The 26,400-nt window shown below is 38.2% G+C and overlaps 1 protein-coding gene across 2 annotated transcripts in view; it reads left to right on the top strand.

The window, feature by feature from the left end:
• Positions 1-1,145: 1,145 nt before the first annotated feature.
• Positions 1,146-26,400, top strand: part of amot (angiomotin) — a 49,170-nt gene continuing 23,915 nt past the window's right edge. The window contains exons 1-3 of one of the 2 annotated variants that reach the window (XM_074672531.1): positions 1,146-1,479; positions 21,199-21,455; positions 24,695-24,755. In XM_074672531.1, coding sequence (XP_074528632.1) covers positions 24,695-24,755 — 61 coding nt within the window. In that variant the 5' untranslated portion in view covers positions 1,146-1,479; positions 21,199-21,455. The remainder of the gene's footprint in view (positions 1,480-21,198; positions 21,456-24,694; positions 24,756-26,400) is intronic. The other variant, XM_074672532.1, reaches the window with a different exon arrangement.

Raw genomic sequence — 26,400 nt, 5'->3', positions numbered from 1 at the left:
TTTACACCAAGTTGATCATACTGTCAACTTTTAATTATGTAATTTCCATTTTTTTCCTTTATTTTGCGTATTCTTTTTATTTATATTATTATTATTATTTTTATTATTATTATTATTGTTGTTATTGTTGTTGTTATTATATTTTTATTTATTTCACCTTTATTTAGAAAGGTAGGTCTTGCTTTTTATTTGTTACCTTGAAGAAACCCCTCTGTGACCACATCATTGTTAAGTAACTTATAACAAAAGGCATTTCAATTTTGTTATATTCAGTTCAATTCAATTTAATTCAATTCTATTCTAACTTTAATAATAGGAATTCTGTTTTTGTAATAAAAATACATTATTTGTATTGTGTCGTTAACTTTATATTATTGTTACTATCATGGTCTAAAATAATATATTGTTTATTCTGATAATCTTACATCATGCCATCAAAGAGTGTTCTACATTTTTTGTTACTTTACATTATATTACGGTATTATTGTTATTTTATACACTGTTCGCCGTCAGGTTCCTTGATTACCTTGCACTTTTTTGTTAGCTGAAGCCGCTTTCGATCTATGGCACGTGTGTGTCTCTATATTCCGACTATTTCCGTCAGCACTTGAAGGCATCATCAGTAACAGAGCTCAGATTCACAAAAGCCTCTTTGTTATTTTTCTTCTTTTCTCCTTTTTCTTATTCCCGTTTCATCCTTCTCTCTGTCACAGGTTAGGAAGGTGGGCATTAATCCTGGGATTATCATCCTTGAAACTGGGTGAACTCAGGTTCTGTGAGAAATGCGTTGTGCTAACAACTCCATGAAACAAGTTCAAAGTTTAAGTTTCCAGGAGGGTCTCGGATCGATTAAACTTCAGTTAGACCACAGAGAACAGTGTTTTATTTTGGGAACAAACCGCAGATTGAGGCTTGATTTGATGAAACTTCAAGAGTTGAATCAGAAAGCCTCAGTGAAGCTCTGACATACTTTTGTTAGATAAAAGTCTAATTTATTTAATGAAAACATACTTTGGGGCAGTAAAAAAAAAAAAAAAAAAAAAAAAAAAAGTGGAGGAGGAGGGATTTCCTTGCTCCAAAAACCCTTTTCCCCCAGTTTCCATGAGTAGGAGGAGGAGGAGGAGAGGGGGCTGGGAAGGAGGGACATTCCTCTCATACTGCAGGCCAGGCGGGGGGGACAACTTCCTGCCTCTGCTCTCCTACCGCTTCTTTTCTTACGATTAAACATGAAACTAACGGGAAGAGAAGGAGACTTTGAGGCTGAGTATGAGCTCCTGTTCCCGGGGAAAGGACTAAAACCTGCGGGGTGGACGAGGAGCGAGCGGCGTCACGGGGTTTCCTAACTGTTACTGTAAAGTTTGAGGAGTTTTTCGGCTCCTCAAAGCCGCTTCAGATTCGCAGAAAACCCGAGAAAAACCCGAGAAATGATGTTTTGCTAAGCAGAGAGAAGCAGAGGACCAGGAGGAGCTCTGCACTGAGGTAAAACTGAGATAACTGACATTAGCATGGGCACTGTATGATGTATTACAGCTAGAGTGTCAAACCGTGGTGTGTTCATGATGCTAAACTTAGAGGGAAAACTGCGTTGAGTAGTAGTAAAGTAAAGCTGTAGGGATAATCAGATTTTGTCTGAAACTGTAACGTGTTCATGAGTTTCGGCTTTGAAGGCATCAAACGGATGTGACAGTGAAACTGATCCAGATCTGTTAGAGTCATTTTCTCTGTACCGTGAAGGCATCACGAACATGACGTTTCGGTGTGTAGTTGTAGTGATGAAAGTTGAGACTCAGAGGTTGCTGCTAGGAATTTAGTGCAAACCTTCATCGTTATTCTGCAGACTGGTGATGTGATCTACACTCCTCCTGTTTTCTGCATTAATTCTTCATCTCTTCCCCAGCTGGGGGCCTTACATGAGTGTGTTTGTAAGGGGGGGTTGACATGGGAAACATTCTGTTGTTGTGTTTGGTCACTGCTGATGCAAACTGCAGCTTTCTCCGAGAATGTTAATGTGCTCACTGTAATCTGCTTAATCTCAGAGTTTATCACACTGTTTACACTGAAACAGTATCAAGAGGTAATCTAACAACCTGGATACGAAGCTCTGAACTCTTGCATTCTGCTTGGGCCTGTGAATGCAGCACACAGGCCACTGCAGCAGGTGCCCTTTGACCTGTGGATCGGTCTGTTAATTTTTGCTAAAGTGTGTACTGAAACGGTTTAAATCTGCAGAACCATTAAGTGATATTTAGAGTGTTTGCATTGTAAAAGAAGTGTGATTGGCCACGGGTAGTAATAAATTAGTGTAGAAAATTGTTTTTTTTTTTTTTGCTGTGCCATACTGTCAGAGGATGATCTTATCATGAAGAAATCTTGTTTTAAAAACAGACACTTACCACAGATGCCAGCTGTGCAGTCAGCGGGGCAAGGGGATAGATACAAAGGCAAAAAGAGAGCACAAAAGACTGAATTAACCCTGTAACCTGATGTTATTGAGTAATCAATACAGTTTACTCACAACCAACGTGATTCATGACTCCTCTTTCTCCAGAGGAAGTTACTTCTTTCAGCAAGCAGTCTAGGGCATATCTTAAAGATTAAAACTGGTTTGATAACAAGGGGAGGTCTCTCCACAGAACAGAAAAAACAAATGGGTTATTTTCTTTGGAAAGAATTCTGGAAATGCTTTTATGCTTTATTTTTCATGCTTTTGACATTAATTTAGCTGATATGATACAATACAATACAGACCACAGTGGATCATGTTTCTGTGTGTTTTGGACGTGATCTGCGCTTGGCTTCCAGAAAAAAAAAATTCCCTCTATTCTCTTGATTTTTGGTGTGGCAGGCAAAATAAATAGTGTGAGCTTTTAACATGCACGCCAAAATGAGCCCGAGTGTTAACACAGCTTGTAATGGTCCCAAGCAGTTCTGGACTTATCACACGCTTCCTGCCGGAGCACCAAAGGGTTCTCATACTTTGCTGTGGAAATGTAAGCATGATCAGGGTTTACTGCTCAAAACTGAACCAAACCTCTAGTAAAAGAGTACAAGAGGTGTGGGAACGAGAACTAGGTATTACCTTTACTGAGCACTGCTGGCAAAGGGCTGTTAAAAGAACCCATAACACCAAAATATGTGCTCGACTTGGGCTAGTACAATACAAAGTTCTAAATAGGGTTCATTTTTCTAAAACTAGATTAGCTGAAATGTTTTCTACTGTAGAAGACAGGTGTGACAGATGCTACTTATCTCCATGCAACTTAAGCCACATTTTTTATCAGTGTTCAAAGCTAAAAATCTTCAGGCAGAATTATTTTGGATTTCTGTCCAAAGTTTTAGGCATGATCATTAAAAACTGTCCCTTTATAGCAATATTTGGTACACCTCAAGAACATAACCAATTTACCTCTCACCAGCTGACAGTTTTAGCCTTTACGTCATTGTTAGCAAGACGAAGACTTTTGTTGCATTGGAAGTCTAAAAAGGTCCCATTGATCTCTCAGTGGCTTCAAGATGTAATGTTTTTCCTGAAGCTAGAGAAGATAAGAGAGGAGCTGAAGGGAAATTCAGAGATGTTTTTTGAAAAATGGCGACCTTTCCTGACATATTTCAACTCACTAAAGACTTTACCAAAAGACTGAACAAAAACTAGCACTCTCTTTTGTTACTCCTCCAATTTTTATTTATTTATTTTTCTTTTTTTTCCTTTCCTTTTATCTATTTGTTTATTTTATTCATTTTTAAATTCAGTTTGTTTTAAATTTATTTATTGTACTTATTTATTTTTAAGTAGAAGTGTGGCTCCTACATGGTTCATGGGGGGTTGACCTGGAGAAAAATTAATAAATAAGAAAAAACAGTGAGGAGTGGGAATACCAACATTTCTTTTTTATATCTTCTTCACTATGTTGGAACATTGAATATTAAGAGGACTGAAATGTATCTTCTCATAAATTTGCACTCTTCAATAAAGAAATTAAAACAACTGAACCAAACCATACAGGACCATTTCAATGAACACCATGCTGTATTGAGAAAGACTTAAAACTAGATATTTAGGCCAGGGGTTCTCAAATGGGGGTGCATGAACACCAGGGGGGTATGCTAAGGCGCTCCAAGAGATACACAAGTTTGAAAATATGTATTAAAAAAAAAAAAGCAACCAAGCAAATTCATTAAACACTATTATTCAATCAATGTTTTAATCTGATTTAAGTTTAAGTTCATAAACTGAATATTATACCCCATGGGGAATTCGATTCCTTCATACCTCCCTCATACCAGGAATGCGGCTAAAACCATGGAGGACATGCACTAAAGAAGGCAAAACCAGAACAGGCAGATTTTTGTTAGTATTTAGAAAAATGTGCTTAATGGGATTTACTTCCAGAAGTTGAGATCCTGCTTAAGGCTCTGGCTGTTCTGTGGGGAGAAATGAATCAACAGTAGCATGAAGCCAGCACATCTTCAGCTGCATATATATATATATATATATATATATATATATATATATATATATATATATATATATATATATATATATATATATATATATATATATATATATATATATATATATATATATGATTTATTTATTGTTTATTTTTTAATTGTTAAGTTAATACTTTTAGTTTGAGAAGGTCCCTTTATTTTGATGCCAGAAGAGGGCACTTTGAGTTGACAACTGTTTCTATGTGCACAAATCTTTTCTTACTATACATCTTCAGTTATTTTTATTCCATAGTGATGTATCTATAATGTTTTGTGCCTATCTGGTCACAATTTTCAGTGTTAACTAAGTTGTTGTTAATAAAGAATATTTGATAAATCGGACAGTAATTGCACTAATAGTACAGCGCTGTATTTAACGCCTTTTTTCAGCCAAAACTGTGTCGCGCATGCTAGGGGGTACCTGGCAGAAAAAAAAACATTTCACAGGGGGTACATCACGGAAAAAAAAATTGAGAAGCACTGACTTAGTTCGTGTTTTCTTAAGGAAGATAAGTTTACTCAGGGAATAAACCAGCTGACATGTTGACTGTTTTCTCATTGGCTTTTTAAGTCGCCCCCTGCAGAGCTATATCCTCTGTGGTGGTGTGAGACGAGTCTTTCTGAGCAACTACATTGAATAATTATCTTTCAGTTTTAAACATTTCTGCTTTTGAATAGTCAACCTATTGTTTGTAATGAAAAAAGAAGCTGCTCCGTCTCTGTTCAAGCTTTCTGTATTGTGGTGGCGACGTGGGTCATGTATACAACAGTCTGTAGGTTCAATGGGTGTGTGTCTAAGTTCAGTCTGTCGGCTCTAAATGAATATTTGAATCTATGGATGTTTGCTGTAGAGCTCTTGGAGGATTTTTTAGTCAGTCAGAGCTTTTTTTGTTTGTTAATTTTTTTAAACAACAACAACAAAAAAGTTAGGCATAGGCAGTCAAAAACAGCAAATAAAAATAGGACTATTCAGATCTTAAAACGTTTTTTGTTCAAAATTTTTTTTTTTTTTCAAAGTAGAAGAATTTGATGTCTTTTTTTCAAAATTAAGATTTCTGACTACCGTTATCAGTGTAAGACACTTTTTATTCTGATACTCAGCCCATATTAGAGAAGACAGGAGGAGTCTGATTTTCCCTTGTCGCTTTTCAACGTAGATGAAAAATTTAAATAAGACTGATCTAAAGGTAAGACATTCAGAGAATGATTAAAACTGAAGACAATACATTTATCATCACTTAACAAAGGATCCAGGAGTCAATTAAGTTCCCAAAACTATGTCCAGTAACAGTAGTCAGTAGCATTAGCTGTTAGCTCGCCTTACATGTTAATGTCCATTTGGCTTTGTCAAGTGGTTATACGCCAGTTGAACCAGACAAAACCTACAAACAGCTCAATCCCCATTTTTTGATTAAGGAAAAAAATGTACCACTCTATGAGTCTGGTCATCTGTCCTCCTGGTAGCATTATAGCATTATGTTATAAATATTACTAATCAGTTGAACAAGTGAGAATTTCTGGTGCTGAAAAGCTAAAGTGAGAACATTCGATCATTAGGTAAGTCAGATAAATGCACATATCCGTATCTGATCTGTGTATTCCCCTTAAGGTCCATTTAAAGCATTAAAATGTCAACCACCAACCAGATGTTTAAAAAATAATTCTAATGAAAGCTAAATTAAGCTTATCAGGTGATGAAGATTCATTTTGGTAATGTTAAAAACACTGACTGTATCAACACTCACACATTAGTCATAGTTCAGGATTAGTTCATACCAATGCCATTACTCCTGCTAATCCATCCATTCCTTTATCCATTCCTGTGGCCTCACCACAGCCTGCTGGCTTTATGCTAATGCTAACATGGACAGGACAAACATACTCTCACTGCTTAGCTGGGATGCTTGATCAGTGTTCCTGTTGAAAAACTGATCCTGTTAAATGGTGAGTCTTGCTTTATTGCTGGTTTATTTTGTTGCAAGGCTAGCAGGACTAAGTGGATAGCTTGGTAAGGGAGCCATTAAGAATAGAGACAAATCATGTTGATGGCTCAAACTCACACACATAAAAGGTGCCTTTTGACAAGGAGGTTCAGGAACTTTTAGTTCCTGGTAAAACATTCCCAGGAACTACAAAGCAGCTGTGGTCCATTGTCTGTCTCCATTGTCACTATGGGCTGATGACCTGGGTAGACCATTAGAGGGCAGTAAGACAATGAAGTCTGCTCAGTGAAGATGACGCTATAAAGACCTGTCTGCTTAAGTTCGGCAGTTAGCCTGTGAGCATGGAGCATATCCAGCCTCTGCTAGTTTTGATTGTGCTATCTTGTGCTGCGGATACATTTCCTGACACCTGTACCACCTTTTCACCAGTGCTTGTTCGGTGTAATGCTATTGCTTAGTTGGTTCTAATCATGTTTTTCCTGAGAACCAGTTTGGTTTTCCATCATCAAGAAGCCAAGTTGGAGCCACATCATTGAGTCACCGTTTTTTACATCAGTACAGAGGGCAGGGGGAGGCAACAAAGATGGCACTTGGGGCATTTATAAAAAAGGAGAGAAATTTTGTTTTGTTAATCTGCGTTTCTTGTGGTGGTTGTGACATTATTTTTCCCGACTGTCTGCTACACAGTGTGATCTTGTGTGTGTGTGTGTGTGTGTGTGTGTGTGTGTGTGTGTGTATGTGTGTGTGTGTGTGTAAACACATCGAGGCAAAACTCTGCCATGCATGATACAGAGAGTTTGGCAACTCTCTATTTTTAAAAATGATTGTTTTTCATCGCTGCTCGTTGGTCACTGTAGCCCCGCCCCCGGCCCCTGATGTAGTCGATACTCAGCTCTGGCCCAGTTGAATGTTGGTGCTTGCTAAGCACCAGTTTTGAGTAGGGATAGACTGATTATCGGCCGGGCCGATATTTTGCATTTTGAGGCACATCGGCTTCGGCCTTTTACTTAATCGGACAGCCAATAAATTTAAAACTGCATTGTTGCAGCTATAATGCAGCCGCTTCACTGTCTACAGTCACAACTCAGTCCCCAGCACTGTCCCACCCACAGAACCATCTGATTGGTTACAAGCAGAGCCATGGCTTGGGAAACAGCCAATCAGCAGTGCAGTTATCTCAGTTATTGCAGTAACATTAAAATGTTGGAAAACTTTATTTACTGTAGAAAACTTTATTTTTTTATTATTCAGTGTTTTCATTTAACTTTATAAAACATGCTGCTAAGCCGGGGAGGTGTTTAATAAACCAAAGGTATTTGACTGAAGTTAAGTGTTGGAGTTTGTAATGTTCAAAATTTTGACACCAATATTTGCACTTTGACTGCAAATTAATATCGGCATCAAATATCGGTTATCGGCCTCCTTTACTACAAATAATAGGTATCAGTATCAGCCCGGAAAAATCCATATCCCTCTATTGCTAGTTTTAAGCACCTGGAGCCAGTTCTCTGTAAGTGGAAACACAAAGAACCAGCGCTCAGTCAAGTACTGGTCCAAAACTAGCACCCACTAGAAAAGGGGGTATCACAAAAACACAAACATGAGTGGCAAAGCCTTGCTGGTCAAAGGCAGCATCGGCACCTGGAACACTGTGTCTTCTAAAGCAAGAAGACATCAGGGACAAACCTGTTTTTTTTTCTTTAAACAACCCTGTTGATGTACTACTTATAGCGCAATGCATCAGTCTCAGACAATTGTCTAGAAGTTATTAAACCAACTCAGTCACAGCTGGATGTCATCTTTTTGTTGACAGAGCGAGAATTAAAAACCCTGTGGGTGCTCCGCCAATCAGAAACATTTAGCTTGCAGGCCCCACCTCTCAAAGTTCCTGGACATCCGGAAAGTACCAACCCTAGAGGCAGGGCCGTTTCAATTGGTACATTTCTCACCCCTAAACTAAACTCATACCTGACTTTTTGTGGTTAAAAAGTCGGCACCTGTACACACACACACACAAACACCTTCTTCCTCGTCTCTTTGGACCTAGCCTGAGAGCTAAGCTAGTATGCTAAAGGAGAGTAGATGCTAACATGCGATAATCAAATCAGCAGACTCTTTATTAAAAACAAATAAAATCTGATTACTGTCTTCACAGTGCACATTGACCAAACATATGTTTGTTTCATACTGCTTTAAAGCAGAAAGCGTTTCCTCCAGACGCTGAGTGGCTCCTTCAGTCTGTGAGCAGATTTGCTCTGTTTCTGTGTAGATAAAGAAAACAACCCCCTGCAGACACTCATCATCAGACTGTGATAAAGAAGTGTATTAATCCTCTGAGATGATTGGAGCAGTGATCCTCAGCATCATAGTGGAGGCTTGTCTCTGAGCTCAAAGTGCTGTTACTGCCCTAAATGTTAAATATGTTCTCAGAATCAGAGGTTTGTCTCGTGATGACTCTGAGCTCACTCTGCGAGGTCTGAGAAAAGGAGAGAAAGAGAGAAACAGACAGACGGACCGACAGAGAGCGAGGTTTCAGATTGGAGCGAGGGGCCCTCTGGGTTTGACTCGCCGCCTGGAAATTCCTGTCAGAGCTCCTCTGTGATATAAACACTCCTCTCTCTCTGTCTTTCTGTCTTTCTTTCTGCCTTTACTTTTTGACTCTATGGGCCGTTGTGAAGGGACTCTTCCTCCACAACAACCCGCTCACCGTACATCACTTTTCATGCATTCGCTTTGACCTATATGTCTCAAAATGAGTGAAACCGGATGTTACTCGTGCCAAAGGGATAGTTTGTTCTTTAGCATTGCGTTGGTTGTTTGAGGTATTTGTCATTGGCAGAGCTGGAGCTGAGTCGCAAAACTTGAGACCTCTGTGGTCAAGTCTGAATCAAGTCACAGTGACCACAGGAGATGCTGAGTCAGTTTGGAGTCACGTAAGGATTACTTGAGTACACAGTCCTTAATATTGAGATTATTATGTATCACTGGTAGGGTGGCTGTCAAATTATAGTCAAAAACGGACAAATTACCTTGTTGGAAACAGTGATGGGGAAAACAATACACCAACATTTCACTTAAATTCTGTGAACGATCCACATGTTGCGCAGATTAAAGGTCCAGAAAGCAATTTTTATTGTAAATCAGTGATTGTCTCTTCACTGTTGATATGACCAAGAGAGTTTCAGCTTTTAGAAAGAATAAAGATCCATCATTGGAGTCTGCAGTGACACCAACATCACACCGCCCTGATTGAAGCTTTCAAAGGAAATTGTTTCTCAGTTTGACTCCCTCAGCCTGATTTAGAAATGGATCATTTCATCTGAGAGCGTCAGCCCACTGAGTCACTGTGACACTGACCAGGTGTGCATACCTGTCCTGTTGGCCCCTCACTGTTTGACAAACACTGATCTATCTGTGGCTCTGCAGAGAGGATGACGCACTGAGAGTGTCTCCAGCAATCTGTTCTCTGTGCTCCAGCACGTAACTCTGTCAGCTCCTCCTCGATCACCGTTACACCTCACACCCGGGGCGTAGAGGAACAAACCAATCTGTTTCTGTAAAGACATGTAATAAAATAGTTTAGTGCTGTTCTAAAGGGCATGCAAATCTCAGAACTCCTCATTGACCAATAAGTGGAGAATTCCCATCATGTTGCTCAAGGAGCTTCAACTTGAGAAACTGGGTCATGATTTAGTTCTGGGGTTATAGGGTGTCAATAAAGTCTATGCAATTTAAAAATTATTTCAAAAGCTAATGAGCAGACTCAAATGTGGAAATTGTAACAAAATGAGGGCTAGATATTGAAGTTTTTTAACAATACACTTCTGTATGGTAACCAGAAGTTGCAAGAAGCACCTCAAGACCGTCCTTGATTCCTTGCCATGTTTTCGCTGTAGCACCAATATTTTTGTCTGATACATGATGTCTTTATCACAACACAGTTTTATTTTGCACTTTTAATATTTAAAAAATATATATTTATCAAAAATTCTAAGCTCCGAGAGTTGTTTGTGTTTTATTTGTACTTAATGGCAGAGTGGCTGTGCTGTCTTTGATCAAAATGATCTGTCACTGTTGATTTAAATTTTATGTATCAAAAGTACTAGTAGTATCAGTACTTGGTATTGGTGAGTAGTAGGGATGGGTACCGAGTTAGATACTTTTATAGGTACCGACTGAATTTTGTCAAAAGTACCTGGTACCGATTCATGTAAAATCAAAAGGTACCATGTTAAGGTACCTAAACCTATCCTTGTGACTGTGAGGGAGTGGAAGAGTATGCAATTATCCATGCTGAGCATGAACCTAGCATTGCAAGTTTAACATACATTGAAAAAGAAGAAAAAAATTGTTAAAATAAAGAAATTTGAAATTAAATTATTATTCAATTTTATTTAATTGATATTTTTTACCACATAAACACAAAAAAAGTACCGGAAAATGGTACAGTTAAGTACCGATACCGATAGCCAGGTACCGGGCATCCGTACTGTATCATTTCAAATGTTAAAGGTACCCATCCCTAGTGAGAAGTAGTACTCAAAAGGGAGTACTCGTACTGGTATTGGTCTGCATAAAAAGTTGTATCGAACACCCCTACTCTTTTATCCACACAACACCTGAAGTACACAAATATAATATGATTAAAACTTAGATAAATACTGAGTACACCGAGCAAGTCTGATAAAGATATCCAGATATTTCATCAATTGACTTTGAAAAATGTTTGTTAAACTGTAAAGAGGCTTTTTGGACACACTCTGTAAATTTGCGCCAGTTGTTGATCAATGGGTTTGTTTTTCAGCCACCATGCTTCTGATGCTTAAGGGTAATTAACTGGCAATGGCTTTGACGCCAGCTTTTTCCCGTTCATGTGTCAATGATAGGGGTGTAATGGTACACAAAAATGGTTTTAAGGTCACGGTTCGGTACATTTTCGGTACAGCATGGGACAACGCGAAACCATTTGCTTGTTTAGCATGTTTATTAAACCAAAAACTTGCCATTAAACAGCGAGGGGGGAGGCTCTTCAAGCTCCGGTTGGTCGTTAGCAGCAGCTATTATGCACAATTCAGACACAAGCTCCTGTGGCTACGGAAGCTCTTTGATATTCATCTTCTGATTGGCTCACTGTGAGACGTCACGTCCACATGATATGCACATGATCGCAAAGCACGAATCACAGACCACTTTCCTCATGAATATTAAAACGCCTTCCCTGCTCAGCCAATCATAGACGAGTACTCAGGTGAATAATAAAGAGCCATGTGCAGCAGCAAACGTAAACAAAGGCTGTTTTCGAATTTGCATACTATACTAGCAGTGCCTACTGTTTCGACCAAAATGCAGTATGCAGTATGCAGTATGCGAACAAATGTCAGAGTTGTAGTATGAGAAAAACACCCGGATGACGTACTGAATCGGGAAAAATCCACAGTATGCATCGGACCAGTCTGCTTTGCATACTGTTACCCACAATGCAACGCGCCTGGTCCCATATCAGAAGTGAAAATGGCAGAGGGCGGAGCAACAACAACCGGAGTAGCAGAGGAATATAAATATGAGAGCCATTTCTTTTTTTATCTTTAAATCCTCATCATCTCCATCACTGAAAGTTAATATAAAATGCTCTCTCTGGCAATATATTTGCAGATAAGTTACTCGTGGTTCGTTTATTTTCTACATTTTCAATAAAGTGTTTTTGGGAAAAAAAGTCGGCCGTAGCCAACTTCCGTTTTCTTCGAACTGAAAACCAGCGTAGCATACTACAAAAATTAACCCAACTGAACAGTCATACTACATACTGCTTATGAAAGTAGTATGTAGTAGGCAGTGCCTACTACATACTACTTTAATAAGCAGTATGTAGTAGGCGAATTCGAAAACAGCCTTACTGAACTCCTTCGAATACAGCACTGTACGGAACCCAACGGCCTTATGGAGCAGTTCGGCACGGATACATGTACTGTTACACCCCTAGTCAATAAATCCATCTGCAGGGTGATAAATAACAATCAAAACCAGTACAGGCTAAAGCCTTGTGCATTTTGAAAAACGACCCCCCCCCCCCCCTTTTTGTTTTGTTTTTGCTGTTTTTAAAAACAACATTTTTGTCCTCACACACCGGGCAAGTGCACAGATTAGTGCACCTCAAAGCATGCCAAACCCAAACACGGCAGTGTTTTTCAAACTTGAAACCCATGCAAGCAAATCAGAATGAACCCCTGTCGTTTAACTGTGTCATTTGAGAATGAAGAACTATGTTTCCAATAGTCTACACGAAACCAGGAAACTGGAGTTTTCCAAAATCTTTGCTTTGGCCGGAGTTTTCAGAAAACTCCAATTTTAGTGACGTCAAACTGGGGTTTGGCGTGGGTGACAGGCCTAAACATATAACAGTATGGTTTCCTTGGCACCTGGCTATGTGTAGATCCTCCAAGTGATGGAGGTGTTTCAGACAAAGATTCTGGTCTGTTTTCTCTTTCTACTGGATCATTTTTTACCAAATGGTCTTTATCTTTGTCTTACTACCCTCTACTGGTCTGGTGGTGTAGTGCGATTACCTTTATTTTTTCCTCCGTACCTTACTGGTCTGATTAACATCATCTAACTTGCCCATGTTGGAAATGTGGATAAACCATGGACCACAGGAACCACAGAGTTCCTGGTAATGTTTTTTTTTTTGTAAGTTGTTTTTTTTCAGGCTTGTTATGCCTTTAATTCAAGAGGATCGGACAGTGGATAGAGTAGGAAACAAGCTGAGATTGGGGAATTACAGGTGGTAAACAGGCCACCTGTAAGTTGGAAAACTGCTGAGTTTGACTTTTTAAGAGAGGAGAAACAGGAGGAGGGAGGAGAGGAAATAGTGAAGGGGAAGGATATGGAGGAGAAAGATAAAGAAGTGGAGGGGAAGAAGAGAAAGAGGAATTTGGTGGAGGAGGTGGAGAAAGAGGAAGTGCAGGAGAAGTGGGGGAGGAGCAGGTTGGGAGAAAGTGAAGAAGAAGAGGTTGTAGAAGAGGTTGAGGATGAGATGTTCACGGTACCTTTGTGTGTGTGATGACGTGTGCTGGGATCATGCTGGGCTGTGTGGTGGTGCAGAGGTTTGTGCTGTCAAACAGATCTTTCTGCAGTTTACTCTCACAGACCAAAGACTCAGGTTAAGCGGTCACTGTAAATATGTGAGTGTGTGGGTGACAATGACCTCAGATGACAGCCCTCTGACTGACAGCCCTGTGTAACCCTGTCTGCAGTCTGATGGTATTCATACTGTATGTCCTGAGTCAGCTGTGTGTCATCATGTGGACATTTAATGACATTTTTAGAAACTCCTACTGATGCATGTTTCAGTGAGATAACACCTTTTTTATTTGCCTGTTTTTTTTTTTTTTTTGATACTTTATTGCAGGACTTTACAGTACATTTCCAGGAAAAAACAAAACAAAACAAAACAAAACAAAACAAAACAAAATAAAACAAAACAAAACAAAACAAAACAAAAAAAGCATCCACAGTGGCCAAAATAATACTATTAAAAAACAAAACTTAGATTGTGTTGTCTTAAAGATTCTTTTGCATGCTTCTTTCCAGTCATCATCTGTAATTTTTACTAATAATTCATTTTCCCATTTTTCTTTAGTATTATCTTCTTGTATTTTGATTTCTTGCATGATTTTATAGAGTTTCAAGATTTTTGTCTTTTCACTATTTCTATTTTTACTCAAGAAATCCATTAGTGTATGTGTTATTTGATCCTGACTCCTCTGCTGTGTTAGAAGATAGCTTGTAACTTGGAAGTACTTAAAAAGTGGTGGTTACTTATATTAATGTATTAAATTAAGTTTCAAATGGATCTATCTTATTATTTTTAATCATCTGTGAGTACATTTGTAATCCCTTCCTAGCCCATTCTTGGGATATTTTATCTGTTTTATAGGGTAAAAAATCTGGATCACTGGCTATCTCTCTCAAATAAATTCATTTATCATGGCATTTATACATATTCCTAATTGTTTTCCAGTTTGTAAGGGTATTGTCTATGCATCTATTATTTCCTACTTTGAATATCCTTTGGATTCAGATAGGATAATGTTCCTATTGATATTAATATTGATTGTTTTTCTATTTCTTTCCATTTTGTTTGAACTGAGTTATTCATCCATTTCATTATTACATCTATTTGGGTTGCATGGAAATACGTCATTAAATCAGGAAAATTGAGCCCTCCTTTTCTCTTGTTTGAGTTAGTGTACAGAGTTTTTTCCGTTTGCTTTTGTAATTCCAAATAAAGTTTAAAAGAATTGTGTTCCATCTTTTAAAACTACCCCATGGAATGGGAATTGGTAGGGTTTGGAATAAAAACAAAAACTGTGAAAGGATCATCATTTTAATGCTTTCTACTCTGCTCATTAAGGATTCTGGTGTTGTTTTCCATCTATTGAGGTCTTCTCTTATTTTATTTTCAAGGACTTGATAGTTGTCTGTGTACAGTGTTGTTATGTCTCCAATAATATTCCCAAGTATCTGATTTTCTTTACGTCCCATTTCAGTTTATATCTTTCCTGAATTTCCAAATCTATCTGTTCTCAGATTGTTAGTGCTACACATTTATTCTCATTTAATTTATATCCAGAATGTTTGCTATATTCAGAAATTGTTTCAGTTAAATTTGGTAAGGACTGCATTGGTGATATAGTGCCAATTTATGTTGTTCCTCCTTTATCGTTATTCCTCTGATGTTATTACTTTTCCTTATGCTTTCTGCTAGACCTTCTATACATATGGCAAATATTACTGCTGAGAGCGGATCTCCTTGTCTTGTACCTTTAGAAACTGGAAATCTTCTAGATATTGTGCCGTTTACTTTTACTCTTGACATTGGATTTCTATACATTCCTTTCAGCCACTTGTTAAATTTTCCATGAAATCCAAAGCTCCTTATAATTTCAAACATGAATGACCATAGTACTCTGTCGAATGCCTTTTCTGCACTCTGCGTCAAGAGTAATAGATTTGTATTGTTATTCTGTGCATAGTCTATTATATTTAACATCCTCCTTATATTGTCTGACAGCATTCTACCCGATATAAATTGTTATATATATATTATTTGCCTGTTTTCATGACAAGAAATAATAATGATGTGATTTTCTTAGAAGCAGCCGCAGTAATAACATAAAAATCATTACCTGGTCCCAGCTCAGCAGCACTCTGAGTGTTTTTTTCTTATTTGACGGTTGGCAGAGTAAACGCAGGTAGTTACACCAGCACACAGGTATGAAGGAGTGGCTCAGATCCACCTGTCTCGCCCTCCCGGCCCCACCTGTTGCAGTGAGGGAAGGGGGGCGGGGGGTGACTGGAAAGAGAGGTGCGTCGCCTCAAACCTGCACTGTCAGCTTGAATGCTAGGAGAATTCAGACTCAGCGTTGTGTGTGTCCTGTGGTTTAAGGAGAAGAATTTGGTGGTTTTTGCGCAGGTAGGAGCTTTTTTAACTTTTGAGCCAATTTGTAAGAATATATCACTGTGATGAAGTCAGGTTTGTGTCGAGAAATTAAAAACTGAGAGGGTCTAGTTCAGTCTTGTGTGGAGGACAAACAAGAAAGACTTGTTTTTTCTTTATTTACCTTAAATCAAAGTCAAAACCAGTTCATTTAAAACATACTTTCTCTAAACCCTGGAATCCTAATGGATTTTATTCCCAGAGGTTTTTGTTCCTGTGTTTATCTGTTGCTCTGAGGACTTTTCTCAAACACTGTTTTGATTTTTCATTTCTTATTCATTAATTTCACTTTTACAAATGCAGAAGGTGATATGTTGGTGTGAGATACCAAAATTGACTGAAATAAAAACAAAAGAAGCCAGTGATTGAATGAGTGTTGACCAAAGAATGTGGAAGTGTGAAAAAAACATGTGTAAACTTGTCTTTGAACACTGATCCACATTATTCTCAGCTGACTTTACTTTCTCATGTCAGCTCATTGGAAAAGTGAGGACAGTAAAAACAGCAGGGTCATACTGTATATAGGTCTGGTCTGACTGAAGGATTAGTGCATTTTATGGTTCATTAGAGTCAGAACTTAATACAATAATCTCTATTATGTGGGCTGGTGTCAGATTTTTTTACGTATTCAAAACAAAACACATCTGCAATGAGATGAAGAGAGACAATGGATATGTATTATTATCTTAGGCTATAAATCCAAAACAAACCAGGAGAGTGAAGATATACAAACAAAAGAAAGCAGCAGATATAGTGAGATGTATATTTTTGAAAGTAATATAAAATAAAATAAGCAGCAGATATAGTATGAAATATACAAATAAAATGTATGTTTCCCAAATAAAGTGGCAGTAAGATACAAGTTATTTCATTTGTACAACTTACAGAAAGAAGTTAGTACGGTAGATTGTACATAATTTAGAGTAAGGTAAAACTAAAGAAAACAGTAACATCAAAACCAATGAAGTCAGGAAAAGCATAAAAAATACAGTTTAATGCACATAACTAGGGATGGGAATTGATAAGATTTTGTCAATACCGATGCCCTTATCGATTCTGCTTATTGATCTGGTTGTTTATCGATTCCCTTATCAATTCCTGTTGTGAATTTTCATGGTACAAAAAGTAGCTTTACAGGTTTTCTGTGTCAACAACATTTAATTGAGTTTATACTGTAAGTGAATGAAATGTAATTGGTCCCTGAGTCTGGATATTTCTGGACATAATTATACAGAAACAAGTAAAAAATTGCACACAATATGACATTGATGTACTGTGTTGTAATAAATTAATAATTAAAGTAGGCCATCTAGTGTCTCAAAGTGGTTATAGCAATGGTTTAAGTTGTTTGGAAGCTTTACGTAGTAAGGTAGTCAACCATGAGCCTTTCAATTGCCTGTTAGTTTTGACATTTGAAATTCTCTGTATTTTTTACAAAGACTTGATGTGATATGTTTCTGTGATGAAAGCTGAAATTCTATATTGAAGCTGAAGATATACTGACGTATGCTAACTGCTAGCACATCAATGCGGTTTCCTATATACATTAGCATCTAGCTTGCGCTATTTTTTTTTTTTTTTTTTTGTAAATAAGGTGATTTATACCATTTGGAATGTACTGAATATGAAAATCCTGAATCAGAGTTTTCTTGGGAAACGTTAAATAACTGCTAAGCTAAGATAGCTGCAGCAGACTAGTCAATGTAAGGCCCGGCGGCTCCGGCACAATGTAAAGAATTGATAAGGGAATTGTTAAGCACAAAGGCTAATGATATTGATGGATTGAAACATTTCTTATCGATTCTCAACAGGAACCAGTTTTCAATTCCCATCCCTGCACATAACCAAAACTAAAGTAAGCAGTAGATACAGTATGATATACATACAAAACTACAGAAACTAAAGTTTTAGTTACAGTACAATGTTCATTATTAAATGTTTCATAAACTAAAAAAAGCAACAAATTTAGTATCACGAAAATTATCTCAATTTTTTATAATTAAGCAACATAAACTGCATGATTGACATAAGCAAAAGTCAGAATACCAAAAAATAATCATACAGAATGAAATGCATTTCAAAAGTTATTTCAGCCAAAGTAAGTAGTAGATACAGTAAGATAAATTTATACAAAAGATATAAGATAATTAATAGAATACTTAAAAAATAAATAATTTATTTTTTAAAAGATGTACATACTCAAGAAAGCAGCATAAACATTCTGATGTACATTATCAATTTTTCATAAAGTAAATAACGCAACAGATGCACCATGAGTGCATTATCAAAAAGTACTAACTCAAAAAAGCAAAATACACAGTTGGAAGTACTTTCTTCAAAGTTAAAGAAACAGAAGAAACAACAGATACAATGTGATATGCATTATGAAAAGCTATCTAACCTAAAGAAAGATTCAGTTACACTGCAATGTAAGTCATCATAACTTTTATAAACCAAAAGAAGCAACAAATACAGTTTGATATATTTTCTTAAGTTAAATGATGTAAAGACAGTGATTAAAACAATATGATGTTCTCTATACCAAGGTATCTCCTCAATGTATGCATTTATACCTTTACAAGTTGTTTCAAACAGGCAGCATAATGTACATTATCTTTGGATTTATGAACTGTCACAGGATGTATCAGCAGGTGCTGAATGAGTTTATGTTGATCTGGGGTCTTTGCAGCCTCCACATAGAGAGTAATGATTATTTTTGATTGACAAAGATAATGTTTTAAGGTAATGTAAACATCAGGATACACCCACGGATTCATCATTAAAACACATTCAGACACGTAAATGTTCCAACCTCTGCTGCTGAATAAACTATTTACATGACTGTGGGGAGGGGGATGGAGGGGGGAGTCACACATCTGGAGGTGATTATTTTTTTCTTCTTCTTTAGAGGAGGAGGGTTAGTTCAGCTGTCATACTGATCGTCTGACTCACTCTCCGACCTTCTGTCCTGTCCTCATACAGTGTGTGTGTGAGTGTGTGTGTGTATTGTATGACTTCCCATGAGTAACTTTCCTCCAAACATTAAGAGAATGAGATCTGTCCAATGTTTTAAAAGACATAGGAGACGATCAGCTGATCACAGCAGGCGACACCAATCAGAGAAAACCTCAAACTTACTGTGAAATATTTGGCTGCTTCAATGATCGCTGAAACTGTCTGATCTGTAAACAGGACAAAAACAGTTTGTTTCTCTGTAGAACCAGGTGTGACTGATTCTGATCCAGGGTTTCTCTCTTAGACAAGGTTTAGATTGTGGCTAATATAGATGTGTAAACATTCATCATGATAAACACTAACAACAACACAGTTGGAGAGTTCTTGTAGCTCAGCCACTGAGTAGCTGCAGTATGACTGCCTTCTGTTGTTTGACAATCCAAGGGTAGCATCCCAGGTGTGTGACAGCATGAAGAACCCCTCATCCTGGTTTACTGTCCTCTAGGCTTCCTGATCCTCACACCCCCCCTAATCTAATGCTGGTATCTGTTTCTCTCCAAGTGGACGACCTCAGCCTCTTTCAGTCCATGATGTGGTTTTCTCTCTTGCAGTGGTTTATAGTTTTCTTGGTCTGCTTTTTGCTTTAATATACAACTTTATCATCCATCTATCCATCTTCTACCAACTGTCCTGTTCAGGGCTCGCTGCCTATCCCAGCTGTCTTAGGTCGAGAGGTGGGGTACACCCTGCACTGATGACCAGTCAATCTGACACACAGAGACAGAGACCCTTTTATGCGTACACTCACACCTAAAGGGAATTTAGAGTGGCCAATTAACCTGTTGAGTGTGTTTTTGGACCATGGGAGGAAGCTGGAGCCTGAATCCCGAACCGGGATTCAAACTGGTGACCTTCATGCTGTGAAGCTGCAGCACTAACCGCCACTGTGCAGTCCTGATGTATCATACCTTGTTGTTTTTAAGGTTATTAAGCTTATGAGTTTTACCCATATAAAGACATGACTGACTTTAGTGACAGGTGGTCACCCTGTAGCTGTCTGCAAAGATACTAAAAGCCCCGCCCCTTTATCTCATCCTGACTCAAACAAAGCTAGGTTGAGTTCAGCATTTTAATCTAGTGACCGAGTGTGTTTCAGAACAAGGGATGGCCAGATACCGGTTCAACACAACTGCAAATGTGCGCCAGGTCGTTTTCAGACAATATGAATGAACCAGGAAGAGTTAACAGTTACACTTTTTGATATTGCACTTAAGTTTACTTTAAAAGATACTTGAACTCTGACAGTTGTTAGTTTGATTGTGCACATTTAATATTATTATTTTTTAGGGATGCACGATATTATCGGCACAATATCGGTATCAGCTGATAGAAGCTTAAAAACACGTTTATCGGTATCTGCAGATATGAAAATTTCTGCCGATAGGCACAGCCGATAAGGTGCTATTCAGTTAGGATTAATATTATTTTCCATCTGAAAAATAAGCTCCTTAAATAGAATGTAGCACTTCATTTATTTGCACTGCAGAGCTCTGTGTCTGTCACCAGGTTGTTACAGTAGCTCTAAAATAATCAAATACAACTTGGTTATGTTTAAAAATGCATTGTACATTTAAAGTTCATGTGATCTAAAGAAATTATTTTTCAGTATTTCAATACTGAATGTCTTGAGTTTGAAAAAATAATACCTTTCTTATTTATGGTAAAATCATATGTTTTTTGTCTTGTTTTATGTGTGTTTCTTAAACAAATAAGACCGTCACAATAAGAGTAACATATAAATTCCAGTACAGGATAGACTTAGCTTTCTTTACAGTGAAAAAAACAAACAAACTTGTGATTATCGGTATTGGTATCGGCCAAAAGGGGTTTCGATATATCGGCATATCGGCAAAAATCCAATATGGTGCATCCCTATTATTTTTTAAATTTTGATCAAAAAAGTTCTAAACTCAGAGAGTTGTTTGTGTTTTATTTGGACTTAATGTCAGAGTGACTGTGCTGTCTTTGATCAAAATGATCTTTCACTGTTGTCACTGAAATTTTATGTATCAAAAGTACTAGTAGAATCGGTACTCTGTATCAGTGAGACTCAAGACAGAGTACTCGAGTAGGAGTATGGGTCTGCATAAAAAGTGGTATCGAACATCCCTATTCAGATCTCTGCATCAGAACTCTGTATCATAACCATGTATTACACAGTCTGTGTCAGACTTTATAAATTTTTTTGGACCCACAGTAACTGTTTGACACATGTTTGCAGACATTCAGCTTTGTACCTCTCTTTTTCTGCAGTGTTTTAGACTAAGCCACGTCTTGAAGAACCAGAGAACATCCAGACCCGCAGAGAGGCCAGGACTAAGACCAGAACTAGCAGCTGGGCCATATCACTTTGGACCAAGTTTTCCTGATCATCCACCCTCCATCAGCTTCATTCAAACCATCCACTGGACCTTACCCTGCCCCCAGAGGACTGCCTCTGCAACCGTGTCACAGTATGAGCAGCTCCTGATGCCCCCTGCAGGCAGAGAGCAGCGCGAGCAGCCACACAGGTAGGTATGAAAAGGGGAGGGTTGGGGGTTAGTTGTAAAACTAAGTTGAATATAAACATTGTTATAAACTGTGCATGTTTAGACCAGTACATGATTAGAATCTCGGGTCATACAAACATTAACTTGATTCACAGAGGCTGATCTGGATTTGTAAAGACTTGACATGACTCATACAGACACTGGACTGGTTTCTGACAGACTGGACTAAATTGATAGAGACTAAACTAGACTTAAGCCAAAGAGACTGGACTGGACTCATGGAGACTAGTGTGGTACCTTTGTTTGGTTGACCAAAGTACAGTTGTGCTCTGATGTGCTCTTAGGTTTACACACTCTGACAGAGTTAATAAATTCTCAACCATTTCTCAGAGAATATAAATGACAACACAAAAACATGGGTGAAGCCATTCATGATCAAAACAACTGTGTTTTTTTCTTTTTAGATAATAATAACACTACCCAAATGACCCAGGTCAAAAGTTTACATATCCCAGTTCTTAGTACCTTGTATCTCCCTGTTTAACATCAGTGACAGATTGAAGTCTTTTGTGATGGTTGTGGACGAGGCTCTTTATTTTCTTTATCTCTAGATGGTTAAGCTGCCACCAAGCAGTCTGGTATGGATCAGTAAAGTTACATACAGGTTGGATCGGTAAAGCCTGATCCTGTTTGCGTTTCCACAGCTTACTGTGCCCCCTCTTGGTAGGCAGCATGGATCCTGATAGCCACGTCAGCTTCATGAAACTGTATCGGCATAGCAACGTGACACAGTGTACCTTGCTTATAAATCCAACGTAGAAGAAAAACACGACACAGTAAACAAAGAGCAATAATTGATGGCATCCAGCAATTCATCTTCTTTGTGATTTCCATGTGGCTCTGTTGCACAGGAGGTGATGATTCTTTTGACCAATCAGTGGATGCTGTGTATCTAGCTCCACCTCTGGGGTCAGATATGTCAGGTATGTCTGGCACCCAAACAGAAGGGTACCAAATGTGGGAACGGTACGAGTCAGTAATTTGGGGACCTGTCCCAGTTTAAGTCAAAGGAAACACCACAAAATGTGTACAGAAACGGAAAAACTGAACCGCTTGGTGGAAACTAGGGTACCAAGTCAGTACTTTTATAGGTACCTATAAAATTCTATCCGTAGTACAGAGAATCGATTCATGTACAATCAAACGGTACTATGTTTAGGTACCTAAACGCATCCTTGTGACTGTGAGGGCGTGGAAGTAGTGGTACTTGGCAATTTTTTGTGCTGGTCATGAACACAGCATTGCAAGTTTATGAACTTCAAAATAAATGTGTCAATTGTAATAGATATTAATTTAAGAAAATATCCAATACCACATAAACGCTCATAAAAGTACCATTGAGTCCTGATACCAATTGCCAGGCACCGGGCATTGGTACCGTATCATTTCAAATGTGAAGGGTACCCATCCGCAGTGGAAACAGGGCTTTAGTACGCATTCAAACCTGTTTGCGTCAACTTGTATGTCATCAGGGCAACTCACCAAGGTATGTAAACTTTTGATCAGGGTCATTTGGGTGATGTCACTGGGCATGGGAACCGAATCAGGTACTTTTATAGGTACCGACCGAATTCTGTCAAAAGTACCGAGAACTAGGGCTGAACGATTTTAAGAAAAGATTGAATTGCGATTTTTCTGGCAGATATTGTGATTTCAATTCGATTTACGATTTTCTTCAAATCAAGCTTTGGGATATTCACATGTTGGGCTGAACGATTTTAAGAAAATATCTAATTTTTCTGGCAGATTTTGCAATTCACGATTTTTTAATCATCAATAGAGATGATAAATAACCTATTTTCATCAACTTCTACTCCTAAACAAAGGCTTTGTGTTGTTGACCTGCTGACCAGCACTTTTAACATATAGATTGTCTACAAATTTGTAAAACAGAATGTTTATAATACTTGACACAACAGATCCTGAGTCAGTCAGGGGCGCTGCAAAAAATTGCTGCTTTGGCGATCTCGAAATTGCATTGTCTAAAATTGCGATTTCGATCTGAAAACGATGAATTGTTCAGCCCTACCGAGAACCGATTCATGTAAAATCAAAACGTACCATGTTTAGGTACCTAAATGCATCCTTGTGACTATGAGGGATTGGAACAGTAGGTGATTTTCCATGCTGGACATGAACACAGCATCGCAAGTGTATATATTGAATAATAAATATGTAAAAATGAAAAAACTTGAGATATTATTATTGAGCAAACGATCCGTTTTACTATATAAACATTAAAAAGCACCGAAAAAAGGTACCAATTACTAGGTACCAGACATTGGTACCATATAGTTTCAAATGTGAAAGGTACCCATCCCTAGATGTCACTTTGATTTCCAAAGAGTTAACACAGTTGTTTATGAATAAATGGCTTCACTCAACCACTAACCATGAGTGAAGAAAAGTTGTCACTCATATTCTCTGAAAAATGGCTAAAAGCCACTAACCCTGTCAGGGCATGTAAACATATGAGCACAACTGTATGGTCCAATGAAATAAACAGTAGGGTAAATGTGCATGTGAACCATGATTCACCTTTTCTCACCTGTCCGTACCTGTCAGACGCCCTGTTTCAGCTGCCTCTCTCTGTCTGTTGTCTGACAGACCTCTGACCTCCTCCTGATCACGATGAGGGGGCGTCAAAGGTCCTATGAGTTGGTGCTGAACTGCAGTCAAAGCAGTTGAAGTATGTTGGAGAGAGTGTGGGCTTGGTGGAGGACACACGCAGAAACCAGAGTGTTTGGAAATGTGTAAATCAAATACTAGGTGGCGTGTGTGGACTGAGGACAGGAAACAGTTAAAGCTAAGCTAGCATGTTCCCTTCAGTCTCAGTTTATCCCTCTCAGCTGATTATCACAATGTGTTGACATGTATATTCTGTGTTCTGCTTTTAACGAGTGAGTCCAGTCAGACATTTCGCCAGAAATTCTATCCAACTCAAAAAACAAGCCAAAGGTGTTGGAATAGTTTTGTCTCTAAGTGAGCAGAAAGATGATAGTGATGGTTTTGATGATACATGATCTGAGGGTTTCCATGTGGAAATCTCATTCTGGTTCCTGTGTGTGTTTTCTCCACCCAGCCTCCTGCCTCCCTCCATACTTTGTTCTTCACCTTCTCTTCAACTGGAAGAGAAGTGACTTGTTGTTGCCCACAGCTAACATTTTGTCTCTTGTCTCATGATTTTTATTTACCTGCAGATGTTTCGGAAAAAAGCGTCTTCCTCGTTGAGAATGAGAAGGATAACAGAAAGCGCTAGATGTAATAATTCATTTCTTTATTCTGTAGACAGAGGTGTTAATTTTACAGTTTTTAACATTCAGTGTTGTCAGAAGAAACAAGCTTCCAAACATAACACAGTGATGGGGATCATACATCTTCTGCAGATGCAGAAAAACCCTTGTAGAGTCTAAAGCAGACCACTCAGACATTTTAATGAACAGTGAACTGTTATTAACTCAAACCAGAGAAAAGAAATCCACACACACAGCAGATCCACTGCGGCTGGTTTCACTCTGACAACTTTGGATGTTGAACTGAACACACGAGCGCCTGCCTCTTCCTCTGTGTGGATATTTTAAATCACTTGGTTTTAATTCTTTCCAATGTCTCAACAGCTTGTATATTTTTTATAGCACCAGTCAGAGAGTTACAGTCTCACATGTCTTCATTGAATAATCTTTCTCTTCCTGTGTGGTCGTTGTGGAGGGGTCGAATGGGGTCGCTGTGATCCTGTGTGATTATCATAATTTGATTCTCATCCTGGTTGTCGACTGACAAAATGGGAGACTGATGTGGTGTGGTACAGTTGTCTGAAAACAACACAGTGCTCTGATGAAAGCTCCAATATCACCTCAACTTTCATATCAGTACATTTGGATACAGAAATAGAAGTCAATCAAAAGAGATAACAAAGAAACCTTTTTCGCAATGTTGTGGAAAATTGTCTTTGCCTCCATAAGAAAATCGCATAAAGAGCTTTATTTACAAAAAAGACCATATTCAAAACAAGAAATTAAGCTGAGCTGAAAAACATTTCACAATAATAAACAAAGAGGTCACTGTCATCTTCACAAGCAAGTTTGTCCACAGATGAAGAAAATCTCGAGTTAACTCGGGAAATTTTGGGGGAGGGCTTTGGTTTTTTGTTAAAAGAAATGAATGTCCTATGAATAAAAGTATTAGTTTGAATTTCAAGGCACCCCTCAAACTCTTCCCTTTTTTTTTATTCGGTCAATGGTTTGTTGAATTCTGGCTAGAGATGCACCAATCAAACTTGTTAAATCCGAACAATGAACATCAATGACAGGCACTATGGTCAGGTGTCACAGTAGGAGACATTTCACAGGATGTTGTTGATGGTTTTTTGTAGACACAAAGATCATTTATCATCTAGAAGTCACCAAAAGGCTCTTCAACTCCACAGTGGAGGGATTTATGAATCATTTTATGTGCTAATGTCATAAACAGCATCTGGTTAGCATCAGCATCTCAGACAACAAGAGAGAGGATCAGCATTGGTCATGACAAAAATATAACCTTTTTACCATCTTTACCAAGAGTGTGTCTCTGTTAGTTTAGAGCTACAGTATTTTCACACATTCAGCGCAACATTTGTTCACCTTTGTTATCTCAGCTATTACAGATAAACTAATGAATATAAACTCCCAGAAGCTTACGTTAGCTTAACTAGAGCCCTTTGGACAACATTTCTACAATCACCAAAGAACAAAAACTAGGACAAAACAGGCCGATGAACTCCCATCAAACAAAAAGCAATGATGAACAACACAGCTAGAAGCTAAGGTTAGGCTAACTTTAGCTAATGCTAGAGATGCTAAAGATAGCTTTTATATTTCTTTCCAGCAAAGTGACAATCTGCTGCCTAAAATATGATGTCAGCTTA

The sequence above is a fragment of the Halichoeres trimaculatus genome, unplaced genomic scaffold (genome assembly GCF_033239565.1).
Source record: "Halichoeres trimaculatus isolate MK-OKI-2021-1 unplaced genomic scaffold, fHalTri1.1 fHalTri1_scaffold_6, whole genome shotgun sequence".
In the NCBI taxonomy this organism is placed as follows: domain Eukaryota; kingdom Metazoa; phylum Chordata; class Actinopteri; order Labriformes; family Labridae; genus Halichoeres; species Halichoeres trimaculatus.
This window is presented reverse-complemented; position numbering and strand designations above follow the sequence as displayed.